Source organism: Rana temporaria, chromosome 10, assembly GCF_905171775.1.
Source record: "Rana temporaria chromosome 10, aRanTem1.1, whole genome shotgun sequence".
NCBI classification, from domain to species: domain Eukaryota; kingdom Metazoa; phylum Chordata; class Amphibia; order Anura; family Ranidae; genus Rana; species Rana temporaria.
The window spans coordinates 14,829,115-14,852,762 of NC_053498.1; the positions used below are offsets into that span (position 1 = coordinate 14,829,115).

Below are 23,648 nucleotides of genomic sequence, written 5' to 3' on the forward strand. Positions count from 1 at the left end.
CCGAACGTACTGCGCATGCTCCGTCGGGAAAATTTCCCGACGTGCATTGCGGTAAATGACGTCGCAAGGATGTCATTTGCTTCGACGTGAACGTAAATGGCGTCCAGCGCCATTCACGATTCACTTACGCAAACGACGTAAATTTTGAAAATCGCGACGCGGGAACGACGTGTATATTTACCATTGGCTGCGCCTCCTAATAGCAGGAGCAGCCTTACGCAGAAAGCGACGAACGCAAACGCCGTAAAACTTGAACGCCGGGCGCGCGTACGTTTGTGAATCGGCGTGAGTATGCAATTTGCATACTCTACGCTGACCACTACGGGAACGCCACCTAGCGGCCAGCGTAAGAATGCAGCCTAAGATACGACGGCATAAGAGACGTATGCCAGTCGTATCTTAGGCTACAGTCGGCGTATCGAGCTTTCTGAATACAGAAAGTCGATACGCCGGCGCTACTTAGCAATTACGCTGCGTATCTATGGATACGCAGGCATAATTGCTACCTGAATCTACCCCAGTGATGGGAGCATTGGAGGGGTATTTTTTTTTGTTTGTCTACAAGGAAAAAAGGGTGATATGGGACGGGGAATGATGGTAAGTAGCAGAACGTAAAAGAACAAAGTCCCCCAACAACATTAAATAATGAAATGAGTCTTCCGGCATGGCGGTTTAGAGAGATGACGATGATGTCAAAGTTCACGAAGTTCCTAATTCCGTTCATAAAACTTAATTATTGAAGCCCTTGAAAAGAAAAAAAGAAAAATATAAAGTTATACAAGTGAAAAATACACAAGCCAGTCTTTATAAACGTTATAAAAAAATAAACAAACGGGCAAGTAGAGTTAAAACCGTTTAGTCAACATGATAGCCAACTGGGATTTCCCAAAGCAGATGTTCCTTCAAGTCGTATTAAACCCAAAAGCAAACATTTATTATATTGCAGCTTTCCAATTCTTAAATGTGATGACTGCATTTTTTTAGACTTTTTTTCCTTCTACAGTGGAACCTCGGATTACGAGCATAATCCGTTCCAGGAGAATGCTCGTAATCCAAAGCACTCGCGTATCAAAGCCAGTTTCCCCATAGAAGTCAATGAAAATGAAAATAATTTGTTCCACATTGACTTCTATGGCATGCAATACCGCATGTGGCCAGAGGTGGGCGCCACAGAGACTCAGAAATACTTAGAAACTTTTCGGCTGCATTCGGAAACCCTCGGGAATGGAGTATTTCCGAGTATTTCTGAACAGCTCTGATCGGCTCTGGTGCCCCTGTACCAAATGCGGTACTGCACACCGCAGAGGTTTTAACCCTGCTCATTTTGCGAGACAACACGTGCAAACCGAGTCAGGATTAAAAAAAAAATGCTGATATTGCGAAGCTCTCGTTAACCACGTTACTCGCAATCTGAGGATAAGTCTGTTGTGTTTCCAAAGAACAAGCTCTCTTCCAGGTGTAACAGTTTACAAAGATGAGACAAACCATTTAACTGTGACAGGGGTGCTTACAATCATCAGCTTTTAATTTATTCAGGTGAAACCTTTATCCCAAAAGGCAGCTGTGGTTTTGCTTCAATTTATTAGTGTATTTAAATCTGCTAGTACACCTCACCCCCCTTCTTAGACTGACAATGACAATTGTTTGTGTCATTGGGAGGAGTAGTGCCCCATCAGTGGGTCCCATTGTTGGTCTCATTGGGAGAAGTAGTGTCCTATCACTGGGTGTCATTGGGCCCCATTGTTGATCTCATTAGGAGGAATAGTGCCCAATCATTAGTGTCATTGGGCCCCAATGTTGTTCTCATCGGGCAGATTAGTGCCCTTTCATTTGGTGTCATTCTGCCCTATTGTTGGTCTCATTGGGAGGAGTGGTGTCCTATCATTGGGTGTCATTGGGCCCCAGTGTTGGTCTCAATAGGAGGAGTATTGTCCTATCACTGGGTGTCATTGGGCCCCATTGTTGGTCTCATTAGAAGGAATAGTGTCCTTTCATTTGGTGTCATTGTTGGTCTCATTAGGAGGAATAGTGTCCTTTCATTTGGTGTCATTGGGCCCCATTGTTGGTCTCATTGGAAGGAGTAGTGTCCTATCACTGGGTGTCATTGGGTCACAGTGTTGGTCTCAATGGGAGGAGGAGTGTCCTATCACTGGGTGTCATCGGGCCCCATTGTTGGTCTCATTGGAAGGAGTAGTGTCCTATCACTGGGTGTCATTGGGTCACAGTGTTGGTCTCAATGGGAGGAGGAGTGTCCTATCACTGGGTGTCATTGGGCCCCATTGTTGATCTCATTAGAAGGATTAGTGCCATTTCATTTGGTGTCATTGGGCTCCATTGTTGGTGTTATTGGGAGAAATTGCACCCCATTATTGGTATAAGTGAGAGGAATTGTGCCCCATTATTGGTGTCATTAAGCTCAATGGTTTGTGTCAATGGGAGAAATTGTGCCCCATTAATGGTGTCATTGGACTCCATTGTTGGTCTCATTGGAAGGAATACTGCCCCATTATGGGTCTCATTGGGCCCCATTGTTGGTGTCAGTGGGAAAAAGTGTGCCTCATCATTGGTATTAGCAAGAGGAGTTGTTCCCTTTCATTGATGTCATTGGGGGTAATAATGGCAAGCAAAGGGCCACATCTGCCCCCCGGGCCATAGTTTTGAGACTACTGCTCTAGACCAACAAGCATATAACCCCTGCAGTTCCATGGTGGGAAGGGAGACCCACTGCAATAACTTTATGACTAAGCCTGAGGCGAAATGCATCAGTGGGCTTGGCTATCAGAAGCAGACTTTTTTTCTGACTTTTGGAGTTGGGCTTTAAACCGGGCTAAATAGAAAGTCTAGAGGTCACTGCTCGTGTATGCACGTGTAGGGCTAAATCCATTGGTTTCCTTCGCACCTTTTAACATATTAAACTCTCTGTAAACCCATTGGTTTTAAATTCTTTCATGCGTATTAAGCCCTGACAGTTGAAGATATATAGGGATCGGAGGCACCCATCCCACCAATAACCACACATAGTCATATACCTTGTAGGACGATGCCGTTCCCTGTGAACTGAGCTCCTGACCATTGTTGATTATACCTAGAAAAGGAAGACACACACGTATGAAGGTTTTCTCAATGTTCAGGTATTCGTCACACTCAATACATAGATAGAGCAACAGACAGTAACTGTTATTAGGTGCAATATACCCCGGTAGACAATGTTGGGTAGAATGATTGATGAATGCTCAGTGCTCTTGGGATGCCGGGTTGGGATCCTGTTAATAATTACCCCTTGGGACACTGTCAGAATCACATTTGTATGATCTCTGTCTGGGTCTACTTTCACAGCCGTGTGGTTATTTGCTGGGCACAGCGGCGACGCTTGATGGGCACAGTGGCGGCGTTTGATGGGCACAGTGGCGGAGTTTGATGGGCACAGCGGCGGCATTTGATGGGCACAGCAGCGGCATTTCATGGGCACAGCGGCGGCATTTCACGGGTACAGCGGTGGCATTTCATGGGCACAGTGGCTGCATTTCATGGGCAGAGTGGCGGCATTTGATGGGCACAGTGGCTGCATTTCATGGGCACAGTGGGGGCATTTGATGGGCACCATGGTGGCGTTTGATGGGCACAGTGAGTGAGTGAGTGAGTAACTTGTATCGCGCAACAAAATGCGAACTTGGCTTCCAGAGTTGTTCAGGTCTTTCAGAAGAGGTGGGTCTTTCGTTTTTTCCTAAAAGCCCGATGGTTTTCTTCCAAGCGGATGGTGGTGGGTAGAGCATTCCAGAGCCGTGGTCCTTGGACCGAAAATCTACGTTCTCCCTTAGATTTGTAGCGGGATTTAGGGATTTGGAGAAGGTTTTGGTTGGTTGACCGGAGCACGTGCTTGGTGATGTAGTGTTTTATTTTCTCGCTTAAGTATTGGGGAGCGTTCCCCTGTATACATTTGTGGGTGAGGCAGAGTGTCTTGAATGTCACCCGGTCCTGTACGGGCAGCCAGTGGAGGGACCTCAAGACCGGAGAGATAGATTCCCACGGTTTTTTACCTGTTACCAGTCTGGCTGCCGTGTTCTGGACGACTTGTAGATGTGAAATCTGGTATTTCGGTAGTCCTAAGTAGAGGGAGTTTGCGTAGTCGAGTCGTGAGTTGATGATAGTTCCAACCACTACTGCTGTGTCCTCTTCCGGGATGAAGGGGATGAGTCTACGTAGCATGCAGAGCAGATGATGAGAACCGCTGACAAATGATCCTATTTGTGCATCCGTCGTCATGTCTGAGTCAAAGATGACTCTGAGACGTTTGACTTTATTGCTTGGCGCGATGGTTTGTCCGAGGATGGTGGGTGGTGTCCATGTGGTCCTAGAAATGGACAGTGGCTGCGTTTGATGGCACAGTGGCTGCGTTTGATGGCACAGTGGCTGTGTTTGATGGGCAGAGTGGCTGTGTTTGATGGCACAGTGGCTGCGTTTGATGGGCACAGTGGCTGCGTTTGATGGGCACAGTGGCTGCGTTTGATGGCACAGTGGCTGCGTTTGATGGCACAGTGGCTGTGTTTGATGGGCAGAGTGGCTGTGTTTGATGGCACAGTGACTGTGTTTGATGGGCAGAGTGGCTGTGTTTGCTGGGCAGAGTGGCGTCAATTGCTAGGCACAGTGGCTGCGTTTGATGGGCACAGTGGCTGCATTTGATGGGCACAGTGGCGGCAATTGATGGGCAAAGTGGCTGCGTTTGGCACAGTGGTGGTAATTGATGGGCACAGTGACTGGGGAATAGTTTACTCCAGCTGATGCCAGGGCATTTATTTCCCCCACTAGCCATAGCCCACCCCCTAAAGTCAGAAGGGCTTTAAACTGGACCTTTGTTTAGAAAGATTGGAGACGCCTGCTCTTGTGCATGCCCACATCTAGGATGAATGAGCCCAGGCTGTCATGGACACACCCCTTGGAGATGCATCATCACACCTGCATGGGAATACCGGGGGGAATGCGGCAGACAAAGGCGCTCCGCTCACATGATGTGGGTAATCTTCTGTGATGCATTCAGGACCATCCACTGCTCCAAGGCAGAAAAAGACAGAAGAAGAGGAAGAGGACTCCTCTTGTTGAGTAAGGAGCCAGAAGACATCTAGAATTCAAATATGTAGTGGATTTTTATTTATTTTAGGGTTGAGGGGTGCAGGGAAGGTGGAGGAGGCAGAAATCCCAAAACTGGACTTTAAAATAACTCTAATTAAAAAAAAAAAATTAAGAAATGGATAGTTACCACCATCTAGTGTCTGGTGCCATGGCACCAATCATCCTGTGTATATATCCTGGGCCTAACACTTGGGAATCACCCCTTGGGGCCACAACCTGAGTCAGGATTGTCTGAAACATACCAGGTCCTGAAGGATTTTTATTTTTTTTGGGGGGGGGTGGACTTTTAAAATGTGACTCGCTACTGTGTATAGTCATGCACTGCCTGCAGGGGGCATTGTTTTAAACTCTGAATGCAAGGGATGCTGATCACATGGCTTGAAGTGACAAGCACACCCCTTCCCATGCCCCAGGACCACTTGCTATATCACAGGAATGTAGTTGGAGTGTGAAGGTACCCCATACCTAGAGAAAAAGGCACCTTCTCTACCTGCTTGGTGGTGGTGGTGGTTTCGGGGGGGGGGGGGGGGGGGGCGGGGTATAGGTTTGCCCTAATTTTTTTTTAATGTACGCAAAAAAATTTGATTGGTGTTCCCAATAGTGCAAAAGGGACCTCAACAGTATAATTCATAATCTAAAAGTGCAACATAATAATAATATTTTGTCATAATACAGTATAATATTATGGCAACATAAAAATGTATGATGATTGGTTGAGTTACTATGTGGCACAAATGTCATATATGGCCATAATGCAAATCAAAATAGTATTAATAATAATAACAAGATATATTATGAATAAAAAGAATACTAATAATATTAATAATAATAAAAAAAAAAAATCAAAAATGTATGAAGATTGGTTGAGTTAATATGTAGAAAAAAATGCCATATATGGCCATAATGCAAATGCAAAATACAAATCATTATAGTATTAATAATAATAAAGAGAGATTATTATGAATATTATTATTATTATTATTATTATTATTATTATTATTATTAATAATAATAATAATAATAGTAATAATAATAGTAATAATAATAATAATAATAATAATAATAATAATAATATAAAACAAAATAAAAATGTATGATGATTGGTTGAGTTATTATGTGGCACAAATGCCATATATGGCCATAATGCAAATGCAAAGTACAAATCAAAATAGTATTAATAATAATAATAATAATAATAATAATAATAATAATAATAATAATAATAATAATAATAATAACAAGATATATTATGAATAAAAAGAATACTAATAATATTAATAATAATATATAAAAAAAAAAATGAATGATGATTGGTTGAGTTACTATGTAGCAAAAATGCCATATATGGCCATAATGCAAATGCAAAATACAAATCATTATAGTATTAATAATAATAAAGAGATAATATTATGAATAATATTATTATTATTAATAATAATAATAATAATAATAATAATAATATAAAACAAAATAAAAATGTATGATGATTGGTTGAGATATTATGTGTCACAAATGCCATATATGGCCATAATGCAAACGCAAAATACAAATCAAAATAGTATTAATAATAATAACAAGATATATTATGAATAAAAAGAATACTAATAATATTAATAAGGCCCCATACACACCATAGAATCTATCCACAGATAAATCCCATCAAATGGGTTTCTGCGGATAGATCCTATGGTGTGTACACTCCGTCGGATATTTATCCGCAGATAAATCTTCCCTGGGATGGATTTCCAGCAGATGGATATTTGCTGACATGCTCAACAAATCCATCTGCTGGAATCCATTCCAACGGATGGATCCGCTCGTCTGTACAGACTTACCGGATCCATCCGTCCAAAGGGATTCCCCGCACGCGTCGTAATGATTTGACGCATGCGTGGAATTCCTTATATGACAGCGTCGCGCCCGTCGCCGCGTCATAATAGCGGCGACGGCGCGACACGTCATCGGCAGAGGATTTCAGCGCGGATTTCAATGCGATGGTGTGTACACGCCATCGCATAGAAATCTTCTGAAATCCTCGAGAGGATTTATCCGCGGATACGGTCCGCTGGACCGTATCTGCGGATAAATCCTCTCGTGTGTATGGGGCCTATTAATATAAAAAAAAATGTATGATGATTGGTTGAGTTACTATGTAGCAAAAATGCCATATATGGCCATAATGCAAATGCAAATACAAATCATTATAGTATTAATAATAATAAAGAGATAATATTATGAATAATATTATTATTATTAATTATAATAATAATAATAATAATATAAAACAAAATAAAAATGTATGATGATTGGTTGAGTTACTATATGGCACCTATTACAATATTTTATTTTCAGAGAATTTTAGTTCATACCTTGCTGTCTTCTCTTCATGTTCCTTCTCACCAAACAGAAAAGGCCCAGAGCGATCAGCGACAGGACCAGGACATTTCCTGCTACCAGCCCAGCAAGGAGTTTGTAATCAATGTCCCTGGAAGCTGAGAAAAGCCATTTTAAGTGTCCTGGTATGGTAGGAACATGCATGGATTTAATTCATCATCATCATCATCACACCATCCAATCCATTTCAAATAGATCTAAACTCTAAATGGACAACATTTATTGTTATTCAATATTTTGCTTACCTTGCTGAGGTGAAGCTGCAGTGACTTCTTCCAGATCAGGAGATCCATCTGTAATAGAATCATCCCTTAGATTGTCAGCTCACATGGGCAAGACTATCATTCTAGCAGAATTGTTATTTTGCTGTATATGTTTTGCTAATAATGTTGGTGTTGAATAATAATAATCATAGCAACATACTTATATCTAAGAGTGTAACTAAAGCCATAGCATGCCATGCAACTGCTATGGGGCCCAGAAGTACAAGAGGGAGGGGGGGGGGGGGGCAGGACTGTCTTGTTACACAGCGTCATGTAGTAATAGCATTTGGCACATAAAATAACATACATTTATATATAGTTTGGGGACATTTAAAAAATTGCCATGAAAATTATATTATGGAGAAATTGTCTTTTTTTGGTGGGGGTCCTTGGTGGTTTGCTATGGAGCCCCATCACATATAGTTATGGATCTGCTAAATTGGTGAATGGTTAATTAAAATGGTATGATACTGTATAGAATACTATAGAATGGTATGGTATGATATTGTATAGAATAGTATAGAATGGTATGGTATGATATTGTATGGTACAGTACAGTATGGTGTGGTATGGACTAGTATGGTATGGTACTGTATGTATTAGTATAGTATGGTATAGTATGGTACAGTAGGGTATGGTATAATATGGTATGGCATGGTATGGTGCTGTAGGGTATGGTATAGTATTGTAATGGTCTGGTATGGTACAGTAGGGTATGGTATAATATGATAGGGTAGGGTATGGTATGGCATAGAATGGAATGATATAATGTGGTATGGTACAGTAGGGTATGGTATAATATGGTATGGTATGGCATAGAATGGAATGATATAATGTGGTATGGTATGGTCTGGTAGAGTACAGTAGGGTATGGTATGGTATAATATGGTATGGTATGGCATAGAATGGAATGATATAATGTGGTATGGTATAGTCTGGTATAGTACAGTAGGGTATGGTATGGTATAATATGGTATGGTATGGCAAAGAATGGAATGATATAATGTGGTATGGTATGGTCTGGTAGAGTACAGTAGGGTATGGTATGGTATAATATGGTATGGTATGGCATAGAATGGAATGATATAATATGGTATGGTATGGTAGAGTACAGTAGGGTATGGTATAATATAGTATGGTATGGTATGGTATGGTATGGCATAGAATGGAAAGATATAATGTGGTATGGTATGGTCTGGTAGAGTACAGTAGGGTATGGTATGGTATAATATGGTATGGTATGGCATAGAATAGAATGATATAATGTGGTATGGTATGGTATGGTATAGTGCAGTAGGGTATGGTATTGTATAATATGGTATGGTATGGCATAGAATGGAATGATATAATGTGGTATGGTATGTTCTGGTATAGTACAGTAGGGTATGGTATGGTATGGTATGGCAAAGAATGGAATGATATAATGTGGTATGGTATGGTAGAGTACAGTAGGGTATGGTATAATATGGTATGGTATGGCATAGAATGGCATAGAATGGAATGATATAATGTGGTATGGTATGGTCTGGTATAGTACAGTATGGTATGGCATGGTATAATATGGTATGGAATAGAATGGTATAATTTGGTATGGTATGGCATGGTATGGTGAGGTATGGAATAGAATGGTATAATTTGGTATGGCATGGCATGGTATGGTGAGGTATGGAATAGAATGGTATAATATGGTATGGCATGGTATGGTGAGGTATGGAATTAAATGGTATAATATGGTATGGTATGGCATGGTATGGTGAGGTATGGAATAGAATGGTATAATATGGTATGGCATGGTATGGTGAGGTATGGAATAGAATGGTATAATATGGTATGGTATGGCATGGTATGGTGAGGTATGGAATAGAATGGTATAATATGGTATGGTATGGCATGGTATGGTGAGGTATGGTTGGGCAACTCTTGGCCCTCTGTCTACAGAACATTTATTAGTTCAACAAAAAATAAATACAGTAATACACAAATGTCATATAAAAGGTAGATAATTTCTTACCAGCATAGAGGTTGTCATTAGGTTCTACTTTGCTGGCTGCAAGAAAGTGACATTACAATTCAGTATGGATGAGGGGAATGAGGATGACATATAAAACGAATGCAGAGAACGTAACAACCAATCAAATGTTTTTTTTTTTTTTATTGATCTAACTCTGCACTGAGAAAAATAACATATGATACTCGTAAAAAAAAATAAACAAAAACCTTGAGACAGTTCTTACTGATTTCTAACACATACTTTACTTAAATCTTCTCCAGGCAATTGTTGGGTCTGTGCCCAGTCTTGCCACACAGACTTAATCCAGTGCTCAGCAATCCACTTTTTATTGTTCAGTGAAATAAAACAGACTTCCAGATAAAGACCAAAGTCCTTGCTTGAGTGACAGGTTATTCACATATCTCGTGCACTAGCTTGCAGCCATGCACAGCTTCTTGTCCATGTATATTCTGATGGCTGTGAACTGTGGATCACCCAATATTTTGAAAACATTTAATCAAAACACAGGAAAGACAGCCAATCCTGGGAGAGCTGGACAGGAGAGGAGAGGAGGAGAGGGGAGGGGGATGTGAATTGTGCACTTTACAGAAGCTGTGCATGTCTGCAAGCTAGTGCACAAGATATGTAAATAACCTGTCATTCAAGCAAGGACTTTGGTCTTTATCTGGAAGTCTGTTTTATTTCACTGAACAATAAATAGAGGATTGCTCAGCGCTGGATTAACTCTGTGTGGCAAGACTGGGCACAGATGACAGGAAATCTTATTCTCTACATTGTGACATAAAAAATTTTTTTTTGGGGGTTTACATCCACTTTAAGTCAGTGGTCATCAACCCTGTCCTCAGGGCCCACTAACAGGCCAGGTTTTATGTATTACCTTGGGGAGATGCAGACTAGAATACTGCAATCACTGAGCAGCAAATGATATCACCGGTGATGTATTTGAGTTATCTTGCAAACCTGGCCTGTTAGTGGGCCCTGAAGACAGGGTTGATGACCACTGCTTTAAGTGACAGGTACTCTTTATTCTAGCACTTACATTCCACTTCAATATCAACAAAGTCACTTGTGTCTCCATGATTGTTCTGTGCTGTACAGCTGTATGTGTCGGCATCGCTGGGCTTTACATGTGCCAGGTAGAGTTCGAGCTTCTGACCGGTCACACTGCTGGCTATGGTCTTCTCTCCTTTGGTCCAGGTCACGTCAGCCGCTGGATTACTGTCCACCAAACAACTCAGAATAACGGACTGCCCTTCCTTCACGGACACTGTATGGTTCTCTAAAGTCACTTCTACAGAAAACAAAATTAGGAGATAATTAGAACAACTTAGGGCTTCAGGACAAAAAGAGCCAAAGCTCCAAAGATTCAATTTCTCTATTTGAGATCACATATGCAACAAAGAATTCTGATGAACAGAAAGATACATATAGGTAGATTCAGAAAGAGTTAGGCCGGCTTATCAGTAGATAAGCCGACCTAACTCCGAATCTACGCCGCCGTATGTTTAAGCGTATGCTCAAACAGAGATACGCTTAAACATATCTAAGATAGGCCGGCTTGCGCCGTCCTATCTTAGATTGCGGCCGACGTAGATTATGTAAATGAGCTTGTACGCCGATTCACGGACGTACGCCCGGCCGCCGCAGTCGAATTACGTTGTTTCCGTAAGGCCTTAGGCGGCCTAAAGTTATTCCACCTATGAGGTGGAATAACAATGTTAAAGTATGGCCGCCGTTCCCGCCGCGAGGTTCGAATTTTTTACGTCGTTTGTGTAAGTCGTCCGCGAATCGGGAGTTACGTCGTTTACGTCCACGTCGAAATCAATAGGCCCGTACGGCGTACTTAGCCGCAATGCGCACTGAGAAATGTAGGCGCCCGGCGCATGCGCAGTAGCAAAAAACGTCAAAAAACTTGAGGTCAAGCCTCATTACCATACAACACGCCCCCCTCCAACCAATTTGAATTAGGCGCCCTTACGCCCGCCGCGATTACACTACGCCGCCCTAAGTAAGGAGGTAAGTGCTTTGAGAATCATGTACTTGCCTCTCTTACTTAAGGCGGCGTAGTGTAAACACGCTAGGCTACGCCGTCTTAACATTGCATGGCCGTACCTGAATCTACCTAATAGTTACAACAACAGGGGGACACAGAAGTCCTCTTTCTTAAAAAAAATTTGAAATTGAAGCCCGGATAAGGTGAAAGTACACCACTCCAACGCATTTCGTCAAGAAATATCCTCTTATCAGGGCTTGAAGCCCTAAGACTGCCTGAACCAGACCATCTGCTCACAAATCCCCAAAATGTGTCTATATCTTACCAAAGGGCCCATTTTACACCAGCAGACTGATTGGGTCCGCCTGTCCATTTTTCGGGCTGACCTAATCGGACCACCCATTGTTCTCTATGGAGTGGCGAATGTCAGTGGACATGTGTCCGCTGATACCAGCTGGGGTAAAGCATCACGGGATCGCGCCCACAACGTTTCGTGGCTCAGGTAAGTAAAACGGGAGTGGCTGGGAGGCCCAAGAGTGCAAGGTGTTTGTTCACCTTAATGCATACAAACGGCAACAAATTGTTGGCCAACATACACAAAACTATGTGTTAGCGCCACCCTTTGGGCAACTATTGCTAATGCTGTGTTAAGCCGCGTACACACGATCAGTCCATTCGATGAGAACGGTCTGAAGGACCGTTTTCATCGGTTAACCGATGAAGCTGACTGATGGTCCGTCGTGCAGACACACCATTGGTTAAAAAACCGATCGTGTCAGAACGCGGTGACGTAAAACACAACGACGTGCTAAAAAAAAAAACAAGTTCAATGCTTCCAAGCATGCGTCGACTTGATTCTGAGCATGCGTAAATTTTTAGCAAGTTGGCTTTTTTTTAACCGATGGTTAAATAACCTATGGGGCCCACACGTGATCGGTTTTGACCGATGAAAACGGTCCATCAGACCGTTTTCCTCTGTTTAACCTATCGTGTTTAACCTATCGTGTGGGTAGCATTGCTTTTGAGCATGCGTGTTTGTACTTTGGATTTTTTTCCCGAAGGACTTCTGTACACACGCTCGGATAATCCGACAACACACATTTGTTGTCGGAAAATTTTAAAGCATGCTATCCCACATTTGTTGGTGGAAATTCTGACAACAATTGTCCGATGGAGCGTACAAACGGGTCAGCCTGTCATCACACAATTCCCATCGGAAAATCCTATTGGGCCAGATCCACAAAGAAGTTACGCTGGCGTATCTATTGATACGCCGCGTAACTTCTAGTTTGCTCCGGCGTATCTTTGTTTTGTATCCACAAAACAAGATATGCCTGAAGCTGGGCTAGAGTGCATAATTACGCTGGCTGCTAGGTGGCGTTTCCGTAGATTTCCGCGTAGAGTATGCAAATTAGCTAGATACGGCCATCCACAAACGCACGTCCGTTCGGCGCATTTTTTTACGTTGTTTCCGTAAGGCTTTTTTCGAATTTTGAAAATTTTACGTCGTTTGCGTAAGTCGTTCGCGAATAGGGCTTTGTGTAGAATTACGTTCACGTCGAAAGCATTGGCGTGTTGCGGGTTAATTTGGAGCATGCGCACTGGGATACCCCCACGGACGGCTCATGCGCCATTAAAAAAATACGTAATTTACGTCGGGTCAAGACGTATTAGCATTAAAACACGCCCCCATCTCATCCATTTGAATTGCGCGCCCTTACGCCGGCAGATTTACGCCACGCCGCCGTAACTTTAGAGGCAAGTGCTTTGTGAATACAGCACTTGCCACTCAAAGTTGCGGCGGCGTAGCGTTAATACGATACGCTACGCCTGCCGAAAATTACGATCCGCTACGTGGATCTGGCCTATTGTGTGTACGGGCTTCTAAACTTGTGGTAAGAAATCGCTGAAGGCTCTTTTCTCTTCTAGCATGATTGTGCCCCTGTGCCCAAAGCCAACTCCATAAAGACAAGGTAAAGGTCACTTAAGTCATTTACACAAACACCCTTTGAGCACCTTTGAGATAAGTTGGAACACCAATTGCAAAGCCAAGTCTTCTCACCCAACCTTAGTTCTTAATGGCACAAATGTTTTTTTGGCTGAAGGCTGTTACAGCTGCAACGTGAGACTCCACAAACAAAATTCTCATGGCTTTGGAATGGAATGTCCAACAAACCCATTTACATAGATGTGATGGTCGAGTGTCATCAAGCTTTTGGTCATATAGTATAGAACACTCTTAGGCCTCCTACACATGATAGGTTAACCAGAGGACAGCGGTCTGATGGACCGTTTTCATCGGTCAAAACCGATCGTGTGTGGGCCCCATAGGTTATTTAACCATCGGTTAAAAAAAAAACAACTTGCTTTAAAATTAACCTATGGATTCCTAACCTATTGGGAAAAAAACAATCGTTAGTAGGCACGTCCATCGGTTAAAAATCCACGCATGCTCAGAATCAAGTAGACGCATGCTTGGAAGCATTGAACTTCGTTTTTTTCAGCACGTTGTTGTGTTTTACGTCACCGCGTTCTGACACGATCGGTTATTTAACTGATAGTGTGTAGGCACGACGGACCATCAGTCAGCTTCATAGGTTAACCTATGACAACGGTCCTTCAGACCGTTGTCCTCTGGTTAACCTATCGTGTGTACGAGGCCTTAGGCCTCGTACACACGATAGGTTAAACAGAGGACAACGGTCTGATGGACCGTTTTCATCGGTCAAAACCGATTGTGTGTGGGCCCCATAGGCTATTTAACTATCGGTTAAAAAAAAGCCAACTTGCTTTAAATTTAACCGATGGATTCCTAATCGATGGGAAAAAAATGATCGTTAGTATGCACAACCATCGGTTAAAAATCCACGCATGCTCAGAATCAAGTCGACGCATGCTTGGAAGCATTGAACTTCGTTTTTTTTCAGCACGTCGTTGTGTTTTACGTCACCGCGTTCTGACACGATTGGTTATTTAACCCTTTGGTGTGTAGGCACGACGGACCATCAGTCAGCTTCATCAGTCCTTCAGAGCGTTAACCTATCGTGTGTACGCGGCCTTACTGAACTGCAAAATGACACCAATGCATAAAGACTTGTTAGTAGACAAGGCATGAGCAGGAAACTGTAGATAGGTAACACATTACCTGAAGGCTCAATAACGGTATGGACCTTAATGGTTGGGGGATCTGAAATAAAGGAAGACGAGATTAGAAGAGGTTTTGAGGAAGATTATTGTAACTTTGTCATTTAAAGAGGAAATAAACCCTGAAAGTAAAGCGGGGGAGGAAGCAAACAAGTGGAGCTTCGGCTTTTGGGTGGAGCTCCACCCAAAATGATGTGCCTACCAATTTTGTTTTAAAAAAAATTGCAGACAAATTAGCCCCTGAATGACTCTAATTTTTGGGGGTCAATTTAGTCGACATCTGAGCTAATCTGTGACTGCAGAACCTATTATTGCTCTCAGAGCATACCTTCAATGATCAATGGGGCTTCAATGATCACTGGACAGGAGCTGGCCAAAAAATCTATTCCACACCTTTACCCTTAGAACCTTGAGGAGGGTCTATGGCAGGGGTGCCCAACCAGTGGCCGGGGGCCACATGTGGCCCGCGGAACCCTCTGATGTGGCCCACAGCCTCCTGCTCTGGGATGGAATAAAATAGAATAGAATACTGTTATTAAAGGTAATTATTACTAGAATCACAGGCCCAGATTCACAAATGAGATACAACGGTGTATCTCCAGATACGCCGTCCTATCTCTGAGTTGCGCCGTCGTATCTATGCGCCTGATTCCTAGAATCAGTTACGCATAGGCCCCGTACACACGAGAGGATCCATCCGCTGGAATTGATCCGCGGACCGGCTCCAGCGGATAGATCCCCTGGTGTGTACAATCCAGCGGATCTGTTTCCGTGGATTTTTATCCCCTGGGATGGATTTCAAGCGGATAAAAATTTGAAGACATGCTTTAAAATCTATCCGCTTGAATCCATCCCAACGGATTGATCCGCTGGTCTGTACAGACTCACCGGATCAATCCGTCCGAATGAATCCCCCGCATGCGTCGTAATGATTCGACGCATGCGTGGAATTCCTTATATGACAGCGTCGCGCGCGTCGCCGCGTCATCATCACGGCGACGGCGCGACACGTCATCGCGATGGGATTTCGGCGCGGATTTCGATCCGATGGTGAGTACACTCCATCGGATTAAAATCCTCGCAAATACTCGAGAGGATTTATCCGCGGAAACGGTCCGGTGGACCGTATCCGTGGATAAATCCTCTCGTGTGTACTAGGCCTTAGATCCGACCGCCATAAGTCTCTTACGCCGTCGGATCGTAACTGCATATTTACGCTGGCCGCTAGGGGCGTGTACGCTGATTTACGCTTTGAAATATGTAAATTAGCTAGATACGCGAATTCACGAACGTACGCCCGGCCAACGCAGTATAGATACGCCGTTTACGTTAGGCTTTTCCCGGCGTAAAGTTACCCCTGCTATCTGAGGTGTATATAAGGCGTACCAATGTTAAGTATGGCCGTCGTTCCTGCGACGAAATTTGAAAATTTTACGTCGTTTGCGTAAGTCGTCCGCGAATGGGGATGGACGTAATTTACGTTCACATCGAAACCAATACGTCCTTGCGGCGTATTTGAAGCAATGCACACTGGGATATGTCCACGGACGGCGCATGCGCCGTCCGTGAAAAACGTCAATCAAGTCGGGTCACATAACATTAACATAAAACACGCCCCCTGTCCCACATTTGAATTAGGCGGGCTTGCGCCGGCCGATTTACGCTACGCCGCCGCAACTTACGGAGCAAGTGCTTTGAGAATACAGCACTTGCCTGTCTAAGTTGCGGGGGCTTAACATAAATCGGATACGTTACGCCCGCGCAAAGATACGCGGATGTGAGAATCTGGCCCACAGTGTTTATATGGGCATATCTGTTCTGCAGGGGTTACTGGGCTGCTTTCAGACTGATCCGCAGGTACACAGTGCCCCTGTGGGTTACCTGCACTGAGCCATAGACTTCTATTTCCTGTGAGTTTGGTGTGCTGAGAGAAGAGTGGGCTCTAAAGAGTCGAGTGGGCTGTCATCCACCCACTCCACTCATTGTGGCCCGAAACCGGTTACCAAGTCACTAAGTGGCCCTTGCTCTTCAAAAGGTTGGGCACCCCTGGTCTATGGCCAATGGAGATAGCACGAGAATTGCAAAATTATCAGCACCCCAAAAGTTCTGGTTTCTTCTGCTTAAGATATGTTACATTTCAAGACCTCAGCAAAGATTTGAGGTCTTTCATTCCTAGTGTGCGAGTAAACATTTGGAGGTTGTTGTTTTCTACAGGCAGTTCTGACATGTCCTTTCTCTGCACCAGTTTTTTTTTATTTATTTTTCACTGTGCACAATATAATCTACAGCTATAAAGCACACACACACAGTACAAGGCAATAATAGAACTACGTAGAACGCGCTTCGTAATTGACAATAACAGATGTGCCGAGCAATGGCTCAGTGCCTAAGACACGGCTGTTTGGCAACAACACGCAGATGAGTGTATACTAAGATTAGAATCTGGTATAGAGTTCTGAACATGCTGGCAAATGGATCTAACGCTGGACCGAACGCTGAGAAATCAAACAAAAGCTGTCATATTCTATATTTCCGGAAAACAGAGGTTTTAGCTACAGAAACTGGCTAACCCTTTCAAGTCCTGGGGCCATGAAAACATTTGTGAGCAGACCAAGTTAAAAAGTTTTAGTGGTGCTGTGCTGAAAAATAAATAAATAAAAATTATACACTGTATATACAGTATATACAGTATATATATATATATATATATATATATATATATATATATATATATATATATTTATTTATATAAATAAATATATAGATCTATCGATATATATATATATATATATATATATATATATATATTTTTTTTTTTGTATAACATAGAAAAGAAACAGACAGCAATGCTAAAAAAATAAGCATTGGTTTCTTTAATCTGTGACTCTTTGGGGCAGATCCACAAAGATCTGCCCCGGCGCACCGTATCTGAAATACGCTATGCCGCCGTAACTTACTTCTCTTTGGTTCGAATCCATAAAGATTTCGCACCGTAAATTACAGCGGCGTAGTCTATCTCTCGCAGCGTAAGGGCGTGGATTTCAAATTGGGCGGGTAGGGGGCATGTTTCATTTAAATGAAGCGCGTCCCCGCGCCGAACAAACTGCGCATGCGCCGTCTCTAAATTTCCCGCCGTGCATTGCGCGAAATGACGTCGCAAGGACGTCATTGTTTTGACTTAGACGTACAGTACGTCCATCCCGTGATTCACGGAGAGACTTACACAAACAAAATAAAAAATTCAAATTAAACGCGGGAACGACGGACATACTTAACATAGCAGGTTTAACTATACGCCACGAAAAAGCAGCTTTAACTATACGCCGGAAAAAGCCGACTAGAGACGACGTAAAATAATGCGTACGTTCGTGGATCGTCGGAAATAGCTAATTTGCATACTCAACGCGGAAAACGACGTGAACGCCACCCAGCAGACGCCGAAAAATTGCATCTTAGATCCGAAGGCGTACGAAGAGGTACGCCTGTCGGATCTAACCCAGATGCCGTCGTATCTGGTTTTGAGGATTCAAAACAAAGATACGACGCGGGAAATTTGAAAGTACACCGGCGTATCAGTAGATACGCCGGCGTACTCACTTTGTGGATCTGCCCCTTTGTGTATAATTTATATATTTTTTAAATATAAAAAATATAAACAAAAAAAATATTTCACTATATTATTATTATTATTTTTTGCATATTATAATATAAAAATGCAACTTTATTTTCACTCACTAAATTAATTTATCCTGAGTACGGGACCTTAGATATGTGCAGATTGTGATACATCTGATACTGCTGTATGGTCAGTAGAAAAAAAAGTTTCATATATTTCAAGATATTAGTAGTGGCAGTAGTGGAATTTCCGACAACAAAACACGTTTTGTTGTCGGCAAAATTTGAGCTCTCAAATTGTTGGCAGAAATTCCGATAGCAAATGTCCGATGGAGCCTACACACGGTTAGAATTTCCGACAACAAGCTCCCATCGAATATTTGTGTGTACGCGGCTAGGGATGAGCTTCGTATTCGAGTCAAACTCATGCTCGACTCATGTTCGACTCGAACATCGTATGTTGGTCATCAAATTTCTTGTTTAATTCTTTTTCCCATTTCTCTATAAAATAGGGTCTTCCTTGTAGCTCTAGTTCTGTCAATATTCTTATAGTTAATAGTTAAGATTCTTTTAATCTTAACTATTAAAATACAATTGTATCACAGTCCATCAAGATCCAACTATTTATGTTACGTATGCAAAAAGAAATACACTGTGGTCTACTTACACTGAACATCCAAGTTTAGGGTCTGTCTAGTAGAAGAGTCCACCTTTGGTAAGGACACCTCACAGGTTACAGAAATTCCATGGTCCCATAAATTCGGGGTTATTGACATAGATGTGCTTTCCAAAACTTCATCTGCGTTGTCCCTCCACCATTTTATCATCGGCGGTGAGCAGATTCCCGGAAGTAAACAAGTCATTCTCACTTCCTCTTTGGCGACCATCTCCCCAAAGACAATGATTTCGGGTTTCTGAGTGAGATCTTCCTTGGAAAAAGACACATACACTGTACAGGCAATATACAATACAACAAATAATGGGTCTCATGGATTAAAGTGTTTTTTTTTTAGTTTTGGGTAGAGTTGTGACAATGATTTCAGCAGTAAGGAAGAAAATCCTTAAAATGGAAAAAGACAGCAAAGAAAAAATTGGCCTCCAAGCTTGTTGGAGGTTCCAAATAACTCAAATTATTGTTGTAGTGTGTCAAGTCTTTGATGCCCAATTGAGCTACAGTTGGGGCCCCTTGGAGAATTAGCTAGTATAGAGTTAATAAATGAGAGCTGCAAACCTTAGGGATGAATCCAGGTCTCAAGTTTTATTTGTCACAATAAAAGGGTTTCATTGTGAAGGTTGACAGCCAGAGACAGGTCTTCAACCAGGGCTGGACTGGGACAAAAATGTGGCCCTGGACTTCATCCAGACCGGCCCACTGGGGCGCTGCCAGAGCGTTAAAAAAAAGTCCTCCAAGCAGCATCTTTTGGGGCGGTGGAGGAGCGGTGTACAAACTGCTCCTGCCCATTGAAATTAATGGCCACCGCAGCTGAAGCGCCTGCAAAGCACTTCGGCAGCAGCGCTACATGGGCGCATTTAACCTTGAATTCGGCTGCTAGTGGGGGTTAAAAGCGCCTGCTAGACGCCGAATAGTGCAGCTAAAATGACAGTAAAGTGTTGCTAAAACTAGCAGTGTTTTACCGACAATGCCTGCCCCAGTGTGAAAGCAGCCTAAGGCCCCATACACACGAGAGAATTTATCCGCGGATACGGTCCAGCGGACCGTATCCGCGGATAAATCCTCTCGAGGATTTCAGCAGATTTCTATGCGATGGCGTGTACACACCATCGCATTGAAATCCGCGCGGAAATCCTCTGGCGATGACGCGTCGCGCCGTCGCCGCGATTATGACGCGGCGACGGGCGCGACGCTGTCATATAAGGAATTCCACGCATGCGTCAAATCATTACGACGCGTGCGGGGAATCCCTTTGGACGGATGGATCCGGTGAGTCTGTACAGACGAGCGGATCCATCCGTTGGGATGGATTCCAGCAGATGGATTTGTTCTGCATGTCAGCGAATATCCATCTGCTGGAAATCCATCCCAGGGGAGATTTATCCGCGGATAAATATCCGCTGGCGTGTACACACCATAGGATCTATCCGCAGAAACCCATTTGATGGGATTTATCTGCGGATAGATTCTATGGTGTGTATGGGGCCTAAGAGTCAGGGAGTGAATGAGACAGAGGGGGGGAGCTGAGAGACAGAGGGGGGAGCTAAAAGAGGATGGGAATGAGACAGAGGGGGGGGGGACTGAGAGACAGGGGGGGGAGCTGAGAGACAGAGGGGGGGGGGGGGCTAAAAGAGGATGGGAATGAGAGACACAGGGACTGAGAGAGGGGGGGGGGACTGAGAGACAGGGGGGTCTGAGAGAGTCTCTGTTTTAAAAAACGGCCCACTGAGCCATCGGCCCACCGTTAAACTCCCTGTAGTCCCTATGGCCAGTCCATCCATGTCTTCAACCCTCCAATTAGGGGTTCCACCCGTCCAGGATTCACCCAGACAGTTCGGGTTTGGAATCATGCTTCCAGGTTTTAGACTGCCTGAAACCCGGACACATTATTTAGACCAGACATTGGCTTCCCAGCAGGGTTGCTGGCTGCAGTTTTAGGTGTTATTTTAATGACAAGATTGGGGTCACAGCATGTAGAGTAATCAAATGTATTATGTATGGGCATGAGTTACGTCTGGATCTCATTCAACTTGTCGCCCAGGTACCGACTGACAGGTGATCAATCCTTCAGTGTCCGGCTACCTCGATCCCTGGTGGTTTGTCCAGGACCTTTTGAACCGCCAGCCTCTCAATGGCGCTCCTCAGACTGACTCCCCACCGAACAGCAGTACAGCTTGGGATCCTTAAAGGTGGGAACCCAGATGCTCTGGGTCAGCCTGGCCCCGTAACCAGGAACACCACGTGGCACGCACGGCCCGACCAGGTAGGTCATAAGCCGGGGCACCGTGATGTGGTCACCCTGAAGGTCTGTGCCACAGTGGACGAATAAGACCCAGAACCAATGGCGTCTGCCCCATAAATACCCCTCCCCAGCATGCACAGCAAGGACAAACCCTCCTGATTGGCTGCTGGGAAAGAGCCCCCAAACCTTGACTCCACTGCTGCCACCTGCAGCACCGGGGCTGGAAGAACACCCCAGTACAACAGAATAAGCCCACAACACAACCAAGCTGTTTTACACTTAACAATCTGGATCAGAGTCCAACTACACTCTGATCTACCCTTAAATTTAACTAGCACCGGTACCATAAAGTACACAGGCGCTACACACGCATGCTTAGAATCAAGTCAACGCATGCTCGGAAGCATTGAACTTCATTTTTCTCGGCTCGTCGTAGTGTTGTACGTCACCTCCTTCTTGATGGTCGAAATTTGGTGTGACCGTGTGTACGCAACACAAGCTTGAGCGGAATTCCGTCGGAAAAAACATCCAATTTCTTTCCAACGGAAAATCCGATCGTGTGTATAAGTGATCAAACATTTGGGATACAAACAAGCTTACCTGTCACTTGGACAGTTATTTTGTTAGCCATATAATTAAACTTATTGAGACTGTCTTTGCTCTCTTCAAATCGGAAGAAGTAGGTCCCAGAATCTTGTTTTGTGGCATCGGCTATGTGCAGCGTGCAGTCCCCGACATTTGGGTCTCCAACCAGGTGAAAGTTTTGTTTTGTTAACGCTATGGACTTATCATTGGAGGCCACAGCAGTTCCCAATGCCATCTTCCAGTAGCCAGTGCTATTCGTGAACTTCCTCCTGTTGTTAGCTGTAAATTGGCATGGAATGGACACACATAGACCCTCTTGTATGACAATGACACTGGAGTCCACCTGGAAGGAATACCCATCTTGAGTGGTCTCACCTTGGCTGCCTAGAGAAAAATAAACCACATGAGTGACAGAAAAACGTAGGGTCTCTACCAAAACTCAATTAGTATTTCTGTAGTATGTGAAAATTTGCATTGATGGAAATGCTACTGGGTTTCAACAGTATCAATGAAAGTAGGGAAAGATAAATGCTGGTCTACTTTCCTCAAAGCTGGTCAAAAAAGTAACAAACTCAAGTGATAGAGATCTAACCCATTTGTCATCTAACACAGTGGTTCTCAACCCTACTAGTGCCGTGACCCCTTGATAAAATTACCCAAGTTGTGGGGACCCGTAACAGTAAAATTATTTTTGTAACGTGGGTTGTCAGCACCCAAGGGAAAGCAAGTCATTTGCGCCCCTAACCCACGGACATTTACTGCTCCCTGAGTCCCTTTCACTCGTACAGTATTAAACACTCTAGCCGTCTTTCTTGTTCTTTCTCCTATTTTTCCTCTCCCTTTTTCTTTGTTCCTCCCCCTCTTTTCCTCTCCCTTTCATGTATTCTCTATTTTTATTCCTTCTCTTAAGCCTCGTACACACGATAGGTTAACCAGAGGACAACGGTCTGAAGGACCGTTGTCCTAGGTTAACCGATGAAGCTGACTAATGGTCCGTCAGAACGCAGTGACGTAAAACACGACGTGCTGAAAAAAACGAAGTTCAATGCTTCCAAGCATGCGTCGACTTGATTCTGAGCATGCGTGGATTTTTAACCGATGGTTATGCCTACTAACGATCGGTTTTGACCGATGAAAACGGCCCTTCAGACCGGTGTCCTCTGGTTAACCTATCGTGTGTACGAGGCCTTACTCCTTGGTGGGGAGGTGGGGGGAATGGGATGAGTGGCAGTGCTGATGGTAGGAGTTGGAATGAGTGGCAGTGCTGGGGGGAGTTCTGATCGGCCAACTTAGGTGCTCTTGATCAAGGTCATCTGCTGATCTGAGAGCTGTAGTGGGGGACTTTAATTGGCAACTATAATCACAGGTAGTGTTACTCACTGTGTCAGCAAGTTTGTGGTGTCTCTTGGAGTGAATCCAATGCCGAAATCAGAATAGGGTCTCCTCCAGCCCCTCCCACTTCGCATTCCTCACCAGTCAGCTGACCTCTAGTCTCTGCCCCCCCAGCCATGCCGTGAACTGAATGGCTGGCGGCAAAGAGCCTGAGTGGATGGCCTTGGGCTCCAGGAACAGCCCAGCTTGGTGGCCACAGGCTCCAGGAA

At 43.8% G+C, this 23,648-nt stretch overlaps 1 protein-coding gene across 2 annotated transcripts in view; it reads right to left on the reverse strand.

The window, feature by feature from the left end:
- Positions 1–486: 486 nt before the first annotated feature.
- LOC120916005 (sialic acid-binding Ig-like lectin 8) overlaps positions 487–23,648 on the reverse strand; it is a 33,534-nt gene continuing 10,372 nt past the window's right edge. For both annotated transcript variants that reach the window (XM_040326851.1, XM_040326852.1), the window contains exons 3-11: positions 22,063–22,431; positions 19,215–19,472; positions 14,934–14,975; positions 10,835–11,086; positions 9,796–9,831; positions 7,767–7,814; positions 7,497–7,619; positions 3,030–3,085; positions 487–744 (exon numbers count right to left, since the gene is read on the reverse strand). In XM_040326851.1, the coding sequence (XP_040182785.1) occupies positions 730–744; positions 3,030–3,085; positions 7,497–7,619; positions 7,767–7,814; positions 9,796–9,831; positions 10,835–11,086; positions 14,934–14,975; positions 19,215–19,472; positions 22,063–22,431 (1,199 nt within the window). In that variant the 3' untranslated portion in view covers positions 487–729. The remainder of the gene's footprint in view (positions 745–3,029; positions 3,086–7,496; positions 7,620–7,766; positions 7,815–9,795; positions 9,832–10,834; positions 11,087–14,933; positions 14,976–19,214; positions 19,473–22,062; positions 22,432–23,648) is intronic.